We start from the raw sequence: 14,745 nt of genomic DNA, 5'->3' as shown, positions 1-14,745 counted from the left end.
TTTCGCCTTCCTCTGGATCAATTGTGGGCATAAAATTGGGTATTTGGATTGTACGATTATTTTTTATTTTATTTATTTGTTTTTTAAGGTTGAACTGGATGGACTTGTGTCTTTTTTCAACCTGACTAACTATGTAACTATGTAACTATGTAACTATGTATGTGGTGGTGTTGTTGGTAGTGTCTTTGGGGGTGCACATAGCAGAGAGTGAAGAAGAGGGTGCAGATCGAGAGGATGAGGAGGGTGCAGAAGTGTAAGGCTGAGTGAGCCACTCAACCAAGTCTGGTGCGTCCTTTAAAGTAATTGAACGCACCTTCTGCAACTTCCCACTTTGGCTCAAGCCTGTTGCTCCTGCCCTACCCCTACCACCCCTGCGGAAGGGCCTGCCTCTTCCTCTGCCTGTCATTTTTTAAATGACCCTGTGACAAAACTCTCAGTCCCTATACTGATGAAGGACTGCTGCAGTATAGGGCAGCAGTCAGCAGTAGTGCATCTCAACCCTATGTATTGTGGACCTATACCAGTCCTTATGGAATAGCAGACTGTACCTCACTCAACCCTATGTACTGTAGCACCCTAGACCAAGTTACCAGTCCTTATAAGGACCTTTGTGGAACAAGTAGGTTGTGTGTGACTGATTAGCAGACTGTACGTCAGTCCCTATACTGATAAAGGATTGCTGCAGTATAGGGCAGCGGTCAGCAGTAGTGCACCTCAACCCTATGTATTGTGGACCTATACCAGTCCTTATAGAATAGCAGACTGTACCTCACTCAACCCTATGTACTGTAGCACCCTAGACCTTACCAGTCCTTATAAGGACCATTGTGGAACAAGTAGGTTGTGAATGATTAGCAGACTGCAGCAGAAGGGCAGCAGTCAAGTATAATATTCTTTCTATATTTGGAAGAAAGAATATTATACGTGGACAAGCCTATTACCATACCACTGATACCAGTCCTGAAAAGAACCTTTGTGGACCTAATATAGTAACAGCTACCGATTAAACTGACCCTCACTGCCTCACACACAGCTTCCTGCCTGTCCCTAGATAAACTGACAAAACAGAGGCTGCTGGAACAATAACTTGAATAGCACTTTTGTGGACCTGATAGTAACAGCTAATGACTAAACTGACTGTCCCTGCAGCACACACCGTCCTGTCCCTTTCTCTAAACTGATAAAAGACACTCAGGCTGCTGCAACAATCAGTAGCACAGCAGTGCCTCAAACCTATATCCTGAACTACACCTAACACCTATACCAGTCCTGAAAAGAACTTTTGTGTACCAAATAACTAGCGATTTGGGTCACTGCAATCTCTTCCTGCTCCACACAGCAACCTCTCCCTATAGTGACAGAAGAAAGAATGTAAAATGGCCACCGGATCGGGTCTATTTATAAGTTAGGGGGAATGTCCAAGTGTCCATGTGCTGTAATGTCTCAATTGGCTGTCCTGTACCCCATGATGGATGTGTCAGCATAGGTCAAAGTTCTTTTACACAGTAAACACGGAAGTCCACCGGCCGAAATTCGCCGCGAAACGACCGCCGGGTGAACCGTTCGGCCATCACTAGAAATGTGCCTTAGAAAAGGCCAGAGAGGCCCCTGCACCTCTAATCTACTTTTAATACAATCCATACCTTATTATGGAAGACCTTTGGGCGTGGTAAAAAATGGCTGCAGGCAACCACAATTTAGTGGTTGCCAACATTTTACCCCCCCACCTCAAAATCCACCACCACACCACTGACAAAAATGTAAATGGCATTCTTATTGCCAATTATACCAATCTAAGAGGTATTCCTGCTTCCGCTAAAACTAATGGTGCGACATTCCTACCCTCCACTACCACAAAACATTTCTAGCCTCAATGCCCCCTCCCTCCGACATCAATCTAAGGAAAACTCTACTCCAACCAGCAGCAGTGTAGGAGGCATCAAGAGTTGCTCGCTTCTAATTATTCCCCAACTACATTAATTAAGTTGGGGTCTATTTATAAGACATCAATTTAATGTTACAAGCATTCATCCAGGCTGCACAAAGTTTCCCTACATTTTCTCTAATACTATGACTGCCTGCTCCATCTAGTGATCAAAGATCTAAGATTTATGTCTGTGAAAGTCACAATAAAAAATAATATTTTGTAGGTACAAGGACTGTAGTAAATGTGTACAGTGTATTCAGTGCATAACAAAATAATCTAGAATACCACTCTGGACGAATGTGGAACACCACATTCCACTGTGACAATTAACCATGCTGGGGAGCAGAACAGTACATATCCAATGTAGCCTGGAAGCTGATGGCCCATGATTTTCTGTATCCATATCAAAAACCTGGAGCATGTTCCTCACAGGGGCCTGGATCAAGAAATGCCACTGAGCATAATCAATCCAGCATTTTAGAGGCACCATTTTTTATATTTCTCCACCAATGATAGATCTTTCCTAGTTCTATGTTACTTGCCACCATAATTTTAGAAAAGAGAGCATCAAATGAGATTAGGGAGACCAAACATCAATTCAGGCAGAAAGAATGAAATAAACAGGTCATGAAAAATGCAAATTCCAATGAAATACCATGTCTCTGCACCTTTTCCTTGTTACACAGGTCAAACAAGGACTCATGAATAAAAATCCTAAAAGGGGAGTGTCTATGATAAACATAGCAACTTCTCAAATGTTGCTTTTATTTTCTAACCAGCAATACATAAACAACACAGAGACATCTTTATTCCAGATATTTTACACAAGGCCCACGTGGCTCTGGCATGTGGCCTCTACATAAAACATGAAACATCTGATATAGTATTTAAAAAAAAAAACAAATTTCTGAATGTAACAGTCCAATAAATAACTTTAGCTTTTGGTAATATTTTAGAGAGGAGAAAATCATATGTTTGATATATTATAACTGACTATATTAAGTGAAAAAAATACAAGCTGCATTGATTTCAATCCTATTAACATGACATGCATCAAACATACCTGTCTTCATGCGGTTGGACAGATTTCCGACATTTTCGTATTTTTCCCCATATATTGCTTTATAGCCACTGATGAAAGACAGATAAGATTTTGGGGTGACATATGTCTGCCGTCTGTACCTTTCAAAATATTCCACACATTTTTCTGCCACAATGTCCTGAAATGTACCCATTGTGTTCACAACACTCTGCTTCACTTCTTCTGTACATTCTATTTTGTAAGAGGCCAAAAAGTGATGGGCAACAGCAACCAACGCATCTCGTGGCCACCTTTGGAACCAGTCCATAGTACACCCAGAAATAAGACCAGGGAATTTCAGAGCTCTGGTTCTGAATTTTTCCCCAACTGGGGAGAAGCAAAGCACCACATGTAAGTTACTGCGAACACGAGAGAGGAAGTAATCATACAGGTTCTCAGCAGTGGGTGCCCGCCGTGGGTATTCTTTCTTCATAACGGGAATTAAATCTTGTGTGATTTCATCAATCTCATCCCTTGCAAACAGGTTGGACACTTCTCCTGAGGCCAGCACATTATTCATGTACTCTAGAAATGATTCGTCCTTAATCTCGTTGTCTGTAAATATGAAAGTTATTCCTTTTCCTTTTTGCCCAGCTGTACGATACAACAGCTTTAGGTCATCCAGAAGATTATTTGTTCCGTAAGTTCTATAAAAGATGACATACTGTTATAAAAATCAATCTGTTATGAATGCATACATTTAAACCTTTTTTTTTGTGGTAAATGGGCACATAGGCAAGGTCAAGACACACATTTCTCCAAGTAATATTGACTTACTATTGATTAATGTATCCTGCTTGTTTAATGTAATTTATGCTTCAGAGTTACTAGTACATCTTAACATATCATGCAGAAATTAAACGCCAATATGATGTTTAGAAAAAAATTACAACCGTTAGAATCACTTTAAGTCTAAATTTTAGCAAAAAGAAGAGAACAGAAAACAGAAGTCATACAGCACGCTAGACATAAGTACAAAGGTAGTATATGTAAGAGGTACCAAATGTAAAGCTAAGGTATAACATGGCATTCAAAAGTTCGGTACATAAGTAAGATACAGAGTTCAGTAGTGTTTCACTAATTCCAGGTGTTGGTTAATGCCTGGAGAGTAAGCCAGTACATTCATGCAATTACCTAGAGAAGGTCAGAAGGAAGGTAGAGGCATACACACTAAAAGTAAAGATTACATGAATGCTGTATAGATTAAAGTGAATGTAAGCCCTCACATATACACAGTGAAGTGAACAGCTTCAGATGATACGCAGGGATGAAACAAATCTCCCTACATAAGTTTTACATATATATCTGCTGTCTTCACCTTTATATACTGTTTAGAAAGTGCACATCTTGTTAGGAGATTATCTCTTCCTGGTTAGCACTGCAGTGAAGTCTGGACATACAGCCAAGGCAGCTGATTGAGGGAAGGGCACACACCCACTCTCCTCACAGGTAGAGACTTTTAGCTATGTTTGTTGAATCGTTCAACTCTGTGCTAATCTATTTAGAGCATCCTCCCCAACACAACACTCCGAATGCTTTTATCATATGTGATGGAGAACTTGTCAGGAGTTGTCATGCTAATAACAGAAGAATGGAGCAGGAAAAAGCTATGGGACATAATGCTTCGAAGAGAGATAACAAAACACTGCAGATATATGTACACAGCTCAAATTTCATGAATCAGATTTACATCCACTTTAAGCTTGAATTGCATTAGATGACATTTTATCACAGCACATTACAATGAACAGCAAATGTTCCAACTGTCTGCTGTGTATAGAGTTGAATGAAAGTAAAAAAATCAAGCACTGTGATGTGTTGTAAAAATGCACTGCAGGGCATATGCATAATGCACACCAGTAGGCTAGTTATGCACCCACTGGTGTGAATAGACTTTGGGGGGTTGATTTACTAAAGGACAATAGACTGTGCACTTTGCAAAGTGCAATTGCACTCTGCAAATGCAGTTGCTTCAGTGCTTAGTAAATGAGGTAAAGCTCCACTTTGCAAAGAATACCCAAGGAACAGACAAGGAAAATAAAAAAATACATTTATTTTTGCTTGCACATAATTGGATGATGAAAGTCAGCAGAGTTTCTGCTTATTACAAAGTTCTGGAGCAACTGCTCTTGCAGAGTGCAACTGCACTTTGCAAAGTTCACAGTCTTTTTACCTTTAGTAAATCAACCCCTCCATGTGTTGGTGCCACTGCAGTATGCCACAGATGGGAAGAAAAAAAACAGAAGTTATAATCATTTCCTTCTCTATCCAAACGCTAAAAACATACATTTTGGCTTTAGTTATACTTCAAACAATATGACCAGTAAATTTATCAATTCTCTTATCCTTATCCACTTTTTTCCTGCCATGATATTACTAGGAACATAGCTGGAATAGTCCGTTTGGAAGTTGAAGAAGAGCATATTGTGGATTTTAGTTCTGATTAGGGATGAGCCCAGTGTATGAGTCAAACGTAAGTTCGACTTGAACATGGGTGTTTGCCTGTTTGCCAAATAGCGAACAATTTGAGGTTGTTCGCGGCAAATTCAAAAGCCGTGGAACACCCTTTAAAAGTCTATGGGAGAAATCAAAAGTGCTAATTTTAAAAGCTTTTATGCATGGTATTGTCATAAAAAGTGTTTGGGGACCTGGGTCCTGCCCCAGGGGACATGTATCAATGCAAAAAAAAAAGTTTTAAAAACTGCTGTTTTTCCGGGAGCAGTGATTTCAATAATGCTTACAGTCAAACAATAAAAAGGAAATATTCCTTTACATTTCGAACGGGGGGGGGGGGGGAGTGGGGTGTTCTATAGAGTGCCTGTAAAGTGGCGCATATTTCCCGTGTTTAGAACAATCCAAAAGCAAAATGACATTTCTACAGGAAAAACTTAATTTCAAAGTACTCGCGGCTATAATCAATTGTAAGGGCCGGCAATAAACATAAAAGTAATTGAAAAAAATGGCATGGGATTCCCCCACAGTAAATTACCAGACCCTTTGGGTCTGGTATGAATATTAAGGGGAACCCCGTACCAAAATGTAAAAAAAAAATTGCATGGGGGTCCCCTCAAATATCCATACCAGCCCCCCTCCTGAACCGTACAAGGCCACATGCCCTCAACATGGGGAGGGTGCTTTGGGGTACCCCCAAAACACCTTGTCTCCATGTTGATGGGGACAAGAGCCTCATCCCCACAACTCTTGCCCGGGGGTTGTGGGGGTCTGTGGGCGGGGGGCTTATCAGAATCTGGAAGCCCCCTTTAACAAGGGGACCCCCAGATCCCGACCTTCCCCCTGTGTGAAATGGTAACGGGGTGCAAATGTACCCCTCCCATTTCACAAAAAAGTGAGAAAATGGTAAAAAAAAAAACACAAGACACGGCTTGGGACAAGTCCTTTATTAAAAAATAAAAAAATAAAAGTGTCGTATGAAGTCCATTCATCAGCTTCTTCTCTCAATTGACTGTGGGGTAATCCCATGGCGTTTTCTTCAATCACTTTTATGTGTATTGCTGGGACCAACAATTCATTAGAGCCGCGATTACTTTTAAATGACTTTTTTTCCTTTAGAAATGTCAGTTTGCTCTTGGCCTGTTCTAAACATGGGAAAACTGTGCTACTTTACAGGCATACTATAGACACCCCCCAGGTACGAAATTTAAAGAATATTTAATTTTTATTGTTTAAGCATATACTTTAAGCATTATTAAAATCACTGCTCCTGAAAAAACTGCAGTTTTTAAAACTTTTTTTTTGCATTGATACATGTTCCCTGGGGCAGGGCCCAGGTCCCCAAACACTTTTTTATGACAATACCATGCATATAAGCCTTTAAAATTAGCATTAGAATTTTGATTTTTCATGTTCGTGTCCCATAGACTTTAACGATGTTTGTGTGTTCAAAAATTTTTTTTCCTGTTCACATGTTCTGCTGCGAACCGAACCAGGAGGTGTTCAGCTCATCCCTAGTTCTGATACACTACAAAACAAACAGAAAAGCAATAATAAACGTGTAAGTTATTACTTGACAAGTTAGGGTTTTGATGCAGAGTGAAACCTAGAAGCATTACTAATGCTGTATGTGTACTCATAGGCATGCGCACGGGGTGTGCCAGGTGCATGTTAGTGTGGCCGCATGCTGGCTGTCTACTGCGATCTGCTCTGAAATGCTGCAAGGGAGTGTAGCCCACACTCAGTGTGTGAAACTGTCAAGTTATGTACCTGTTTGCAGAGAGCAGCTGTCAAACCTCAGCAGTGATGGCAGGGGTGGGCGGGACCGAGCAGCTATCAAACACCAGTCAATGGGATTGGGGCTGGGCGGACCATTCCGTATATGTAGCTCCACCCCCTTTCATAAGCAGCCCAATCATTGGCTGGTGTTTGATAGCTATTTGGTACCACCCCCCCCCCCCCCCCCGACACCACCACCGAGTTTTGACAGCTGGTCTCTGCAAGCAGTTATATCACCTGACAGTTTCACATACTGAGAGGCTCTTACAAGCCTTGCTATCTGTTCAATGTGAAACTCCCCCACTATTCTATCAGTGCCACCTGTCAGTGCCAATCAATGCTGCCTATGAGTGCAAACCAATGGCACCTCTCAGTTCCAATCGGTGCTTCCAATCAGCGCCCATCAGTGTCACCTATCAGTGCCACCTATCAGTGCCCATCAGTGCCATCTATCAGTGCCCATCAGTTCCAATTTTCAGTGCCCATTTGTGCTGCCTATCAGTGCCGCCTATCAGTTCCAATCAGTGCTGCCTATCAGTGACAACAAATGCCACCTATCAGTGTCAATCAGTGCTGCCTATCAGTGTCAAATAAGTGCCAATCAGTGCTGCCTATCAGTGCTTTCAATCAATGCCACCTATCAGTGCCCATGAGTGCTGCCTATCCTTGCTTATCAGTGCTTCCAGTGTTGCCTGTCAGTGTCTATCAGTGCCCATGAGTGCTGCCTATCAGTGCTGCCCATCCAGTGCCCATCTGTGCTGCCTATCAGTGCCCACCAGTGCCACTTTTCAGGGCCCATATGTGCTGCCTATCAGTGCTGCCTATCAGTGACAAGTGCCACCTATCAGTGCCAATCAATGCTGCCTATCAGTGCTTCAAATCAGTGCTTCCAATCAATGCCACCTATCGGTGCCAATCAGTGCCCATAAATGCTGCCTATCCATGCTCATCAGTGGTGCCAGTGCCACCTATCAGTGCCAATCAATGCTGCCTATCAGTGCTTCAAATCAGTGCTTCCAATCAATGCCACCTATCAGTGCCAATCAGTGCCCATAAATGCTGCCTATCCGTGCTCATCAGTGGTGCCAGTGTTGCCTATCAGTGTCATCTATCAGTGCCAATCAGTGCTTATCAGTGCTGCCCATCAGCGCTGCCAATCAGTGCCCATCAGCGCTGCCTATAAATGCCCATCAGTACATATCAGCACTGCCAATTAGTGCCCATTAGTGCTGCCAATCAGTGCCACTAAATGCTATCAGTGCATTCTATCAGTGCCATTAGTGCTGCCAATCAGTGCCACATGTCAGTGCCAATCAGAGCCTATTAGTGCTGCCTATCAGTGCTGCCCATCAGTGCTGATTATCAGTGCTGCCAATTAGTGCCAATAAGTGCCACCAAGCAGTGCCAATCAGTGCTGCCAATCAGTGCTTATCAGTGCTGCCAACCAGTGAAACACATCAGTGACCATCTGTGCTGCCAATCAGTGGCCATCGGTGCTGCCAAACAGTGGTGCCTATTAATGTCAATCAATAGTAACTATAAGTGCCCATCAGTGCTGCCAATAAGTGTCGCCTATCAGTGCTGCCAATCAGTGCCGCCAATCAGTGCTTCCTATCAGTGCCCATCAGTGCTACCAATGTCGCCTATCAGTGCCAATTAGTGCCTATCAGTGCTGCCTATCAATGCCCATGAGTGCTGCCTATCAGTGTTGACAATCAATTCCCATCAGTGCTACCAATCAGTTCCCATCAGTGCACTGAGTGCAGGTATGGGGAGATGAACTCAGCAGCCAGGCACATTGTCCTAGTGGGGCACAACTGAAATCTGTAGATGTTTATTAATTCCACATGCCAATCTTTAGTATACTAGGTAATCACCAAACTACTATTCACAATACACTACTGGAGGTAAAATAAAAAAGTGTCAGTAAAAGGTTTGCTGCTAAGCACTGTTATGTGTTCCCACACCACAAAAAAAGCACATCCAAATGAGATTAAGGGTCCTTTTACACGGGGCGGATCAGCATAGCTCCAGTATTCAAGTTGTTTTTCCCCTCCTGATCACTGCTTACCATATGCTGCAGCTGCGCTGCTAAATAGTAATTCCTAGGGCATGGTACTGCCACTCCCCCTCTGTCTGTTGGTAGCTGTAATGCCCGGAGCCGGATCCTTGCTTGCCCCTTTTTCCAGATCAACTCATGAAAAAGGGTTTCAAATTTCCTAAACCACTTCATATGTAACCAAACCGGGGCGTTATGTAATACATATAGTAATTGTGGTAACCATATCATCTTGATCAGGCTACATCGCCCTGCTACCGATAAAGGGAGCCGGCTTCATGCATCACAGCTCCGCTTGAGTTTCCCCAGTAACGGAACTATATTTTTATCCACATATTGGCCGACATCTGTTGTTAGGTATATGCCGAGATATTTCAGTGCGCTTACCACTTCCATATGCGGGATCCCCCGTGCTGTCACAGTGCTCAGGTTGTCCACTCGGAGCAACTCTGACTTCCCCCAATTTATTATCAAACCCGTAAAGTCTCCAAAGTCTTCTACTAATTTGATTACCTTCTCAAGAGATTGGCCGGTATCTCCTAGGAAGAGGAGGACATCATCCGCATATAAAGCAATTCTCTCCTCCCTCCCTCCCTTCCTTTGGAATCCAGCTATCTCGGCATGTGACCTAACGGCGATTGCCAATGGCTCCATTGCAATTGCAAAAAGCAGTGGAGAGAGTGGGCACCCCTGCCTTGTCCCCCTGCTCATTTCTATTTCTTCAGATTGTTCCCCATTAATTCTTAATTTTGCGCTGGGGGCACTATACATCATTTTAATCCATCCAATAAACGTGGAACCAAATCCGCACAGCTCTAGAACATACCATAGATACTTCCACTCTAGCCTATCAAAAGCCTTGGTCATATCCAAAGATAAAATCGCTCTTGAGCCCCCCTCCACCGCTGGCGTTTGTATATTCAGGAATGCCCTTCTTATGTTCATGCTAGTTGATCGTCCCGTTATGAATCCTGTCTGATCTGGATGTATGAGCTTAATGATAATTTTATTTAACCTATTTGAGAGTACCTTAGCCAATATTTTAATATCAGAGCATAAAAGTGATATAGGCCTATACGAGGCCACATCTTGGGGATCCTTTCCTTCTTTGGGTATCACAATAATGGTCGCTTCCATCATGGATGCTGGTAATTTTCCTTCTAATCTTGCCCTTTCCAGGGTCCTAAGCAGCTCCGGGAGTAGAATCTCGCCGTATTTCTTATATATCTCCATCGGGAGTCCATCTGGGCCTGGAGATTTTTGGGAGGCCATTCCGGCCACCGCCTGATGTAATTCACTTAGGGTTATAGGGGCCTCTAAGTCCTCTCTCTCATCTTGAGTGATAGTTGGAATTTTCACTTTCTCCAAGAATGACTCCATGTCTTCTTCCTTCCCCTGGTCTCGTGTTTTATATAATTCCCTATAGTAGGCCCTGAATGTCTTGACTATCTCCTTCCCGTTGGTAATAACTGTCCCATTCATACATTTATTCATTGGGATAGTAGAAGGGGGGGAATTAGCTTTCACTAATCGGGCCAGCATCCTTCCCACTCCCTCTCCTTCCCCAAAGCAACATTGTTTCTGAAATAATCGTTTGTTTTCTTCTCTTTTGATAATTACCGATTTATACCCCTGTTGTTTATTTAACCATATTACTTGCTTCTCATGCGTCGGATCCTTAATATAAGTAACCTCTGCCTCAATGACTTCTTTCCTAATTTTTTCCTCCCAACTCCTAGATTTTTGTTTAATTTTAGCCACGTGTTGAATCAAGATGCCTCTGATAAATGCTTTTAGTGTATCCCAAATTGTATTAATAGGGACAGTATCTTTATTAAACACTATAAACTCTTTTAAGTTCTTTGAGATGTCGTCGACATCCTTTATTAACTCAAGCCAGAATGGGCTAATTCTCCAACTCCCCGGTGTTTTCTTTCCCCCCCCTATACTCACTGACATTACCAGAGGCGAGTGGTCCGATACCCCTCTGGGCATATACTCTATTTTTCTCTTGCTTTGCAATGCTTCTTCATTACCTAGAGCCAAATCTATTCTGGAGAGTGTTGAATGCGAGCCCGAGAAACAGGAATACTGCTTCACACCCGCATTCCTCACCCTCCACATGTCCAAAAAACCGACCTCCTTCAAGAAGTGGCTTAGTTTCGTTGTCCCCGTTTCCCCGATTTGAGTTTTACTGGGGAATCTATCAATCCGACTATCCAACACTTCATTAAAATCTCCCAGTATCATAACTGGTACATCCTCCTTATCAACCATAAAGTCCATGAGTCTACACACCACCTCCATTTTAAATGGAGGCGGTATATATACACTCACCAAAACATATAATCTATCCTCCAAAGTACCGTACAAAAAGACATAACGACCCAGATCATCAATGCTGGCCTGCCTGCAGGAGAACCTCACCCCTGTTCCAATTATCACACTCACTCCTCTCGAGTAAGATGTATGGATAGAGTGATACTGATTTTGGTGCCTCCTATTTTTAAAAAGGGGTATGGTTGCTTTAGTTATGTGTGTCTCCTGCAGGCAGGCCAGTCCAATCCCGTATCGCTCCAGCACAGAGAACACTGCCGCTCTTTTAACTGGGCATCCCAAACCTCTGACATTCCAAGAGGCGATATTAAATGTTTTATCCTGCATTATTCATCCGAAGCAAAATGACCAAAAAGAAGAGAGAGAAAAAAAAAAAAAAAGACCCCTGAATTTTAAACATGAATACCTGGTGAGGTGTCGTTCTACACGTGCTCAATCCACTTCCTCTTAAATTACAAATTCTTAGCAAGTGTGTGACCTTTATAAAAATACATTCCAAATACATTAATATTTGTGTACAAACTAAGTAAATTTTAACATTACCCCTCTTGTGGTTATCTGTGCACACTGTTGCTTGATCCCTTTTGCCCCCCTCCCTCTACCCCCCTCCCCCTTCCCCACCACCCCACCTTCCTAGGTGTCCCCCTGGGGGATTACAAGTGACCTTTCCACACTCATCCCTTCCATCCCACACCTCCTCCATCTTCCTACTCACATATCGCCTTACATCCAACAGTGGGTGGATAAAGATAAAAAAAGATAAAATAAATAAAATAAAGAAACAAATATCCTCCACCCCCATCACTCTATCAAACCTAATTGCATGCTTCATTTAAACCTCCCTCACCTCTCCCCCTGTGTATCAGTATTTCAAACCTCAAATCTTTATTGATTCTATTCTATTCTATTCTATTTGGCTTATCCTTGTCTCCAATGCTGCTGTTCTTTCCACTGCCCTCTGCATATCCTGTCTGATCAGCAATAACTCTTCCTTCATTGTTTTAAATTGTCCGCACAATTCTCCCAGTGAGGATTTACAAGCGTTTACAGCTTGGAGGACCTCTCTTAATGTTGGATCTTCCTCCACGGGGGGCTACCTCCAGCAGCACCCCCACTCTCACTCTGAGTTGCCCCCTGGCGCTTACCTGCATTTCTTTGACCTGATGCAGCGACTGCATTTGATCCTGTGTGGCCTTGACTTTTTCTGTCCGCTACCCCCCCCCCCGCTGTACTTTTACTTGCGAAGATTGAGGCTGTTGTATCAACTGTGTCAACTGCTCTCCTTTTGCCGGGGACTGACCTGGGGTGCGGACATAACGTTCTAACTTTGCTGAAGCTGCAGCTGCTTGTGCTACCAGGGCATTCTTTTCTTTGGCAGACCGGAGCTGTTGCACCCCTCCATTCTCATGTGCTACCTGCTCCTCTCCTCGCCGCCTTGACATCTTCCCACAGAATCACAACTCAGAGAGCAAGTTTATACCTCCGGAGCAGTACAAATGTTAAGAGTCAGTGGCAATGAGGCAGTAATATGGGCCAAAACAGAAAAAAAAATGGAGGAAAAAGATGGGGGGGGGGCAAGGGGAGTGGGGGAAAGGCTTCTATGCTGGGTTCACAAATTTTTGAACAACTGGTGCTCTGGTTCCCTTATGCGGTAGAGTAAACTTTCAGACCTCAATCCTGGTTCCCCTCTGCTGGAATTATCAAGGTGGGGCTATTTTACAAAATCTTTTTAAGATTTTTCCTTGTTACACAGACCAATATCAGGCCAATGTTACTCACATGTACCTTCTTGTCTAGTACAGTCATACAGTCATGCCTGACTGAGATGGGAGTGATAGGTGGTCCTCAATTATGCAGTCTACACAGCACTCCACCATCTCATCTCAATCCAGACCCCCCACAGTCCCATCTCATACCTCAAGGGCGATTGTGTTCTTGTTCAGGTACACTTTCTGAAAAGGGAATGTCTTTCTCCCAACTTCACTCCTCCTCCGGGGACGCCGTTTAGAGCTATGCACAGCTCGCCATGCAACCACACCGCGGCCAGCTGTAGTCACCCAGCCACGCTTTACTTTCACTTTCACTTCCGTATATGCTCGGCGGGCTCCGGCTGGGTTCAGCTCCCTTCAACAAACATCGGCCGCCCTCGGTAGTTTTCGGGACTTTCCGGCCGCTTCCGTCATTCCACGGGCTTTTCAGCGTCCCTCCAGTCACCACTCAGTTCCCCCAGCGAACATGCGTCATAGTGGAAGGAAACACAGGGAGAGAGCCTGACAGCGGTCTGCTCACATCCCTTCGCTCGTGCTCACTCAGGTACGCCACTCACATCTGGCCACTCCTCCCCCACTACCCACCTCTGACCATTCTGAGTACTCTCCATTTATCACCAACCTCTGAACTTGCCCTTGTAGCCAGTTTTCAGTCCATGTACTTACCCTATCATCCATGCCAAAGGACCTTATTTTGTACAGTAAACGTTTATGGGGAACAGTGTCAAATGCTTTTGCAAAATCCAGATACAGTATGTCTACGGGCCTTCCTTTATTTAGATGGCAACTCACCTCCTCATAGAAGATTAATAGATTGGTTTGGCAAGAAAGATTCTTCATGAATCCATGCTGATTACTGCTAATGATACCATTCTCCTTACTAAAATCTTGCATATAGTCCCTTATCATCCCCTCCAAGAGCTTGCATACTATTGATGTTAGGCTAACAGGTCTGTAATTCCCAGGGATGTATTTTGGGCCCTTTTTAAATATTGGTGCTACATTTGCTTTTCTCCAATCACCTGGTACCATTCCAGTCAGTAGACTGTCAGTAAAAATTATGAACAATGGTCTGGTAATTACTTGACTGAGTTCCCCAAGTACCCTCAGATGCAAGCCAACTGGTCCCAGTGATTTATTAATGTTAAGTTTCCCAAGTCTAATTTTAATTCTGTCCTCTGTTAACCATAGAGGTGCTTCTTGTCATGTGTCATAAGGATAAACATTGCAGTTTTGGTTACGGAAGCCCCCTCGAATAAATTCAATCCCTTTGCCATCTCCCCATCCTTTGTAACCAGTTGTCCTTCCTCATTCTTTATGGGGTCAATATGGTCTGTCCTCC

The 14,745-nt window shown here is 43.3% G+C and overlaps 1 protein-coding gene across 2 annotated transcripts in view; it reads right to left on the bottom strand.

The window, feature by feature from the left end:
• Positions 1 to 14,745, bottom strand: part of LOC143996736 (dynein axonemal heavy chain 5-like) — a 638,308-nt gene that overhangs the window by 245,285 nt on the left and 378,278 nt on the right. For both annotated transcript variants that reach the window (XM_077491993.1, XM_077491994.1), the window contains exon 57: positions 2,991 to 3,655. In XM_077491993.1, coding sequence (XP_077348119.1) covers positions 2,991 to 3,655 — 665 coding nt within the window. The remainder of the gene's footprint in view (positions 1 to 2,990; positions 3,656 to 14,745) is intronic.

Source organism: Lithobates pipiens, unplaced genomic scaffold, assembly GCF_037356315.1.
Source record: "Lithobates pipiens isolate NorthernLeopardFrog02 unplaced genomic scaffold, aLitPip1_a1.2 Scaffold_19, whole genome shotgun sequence".
In the NCBI taxonomy this organism is placed as follows: Eukaryota; Metazoa; Chordata; class Amphibia; order Anura; family Ranidae; genus Lithobates; species Lithobates pipiens.
This window is presented reverse-complemented; position numbering and strand designations above follow the sequence as displayed.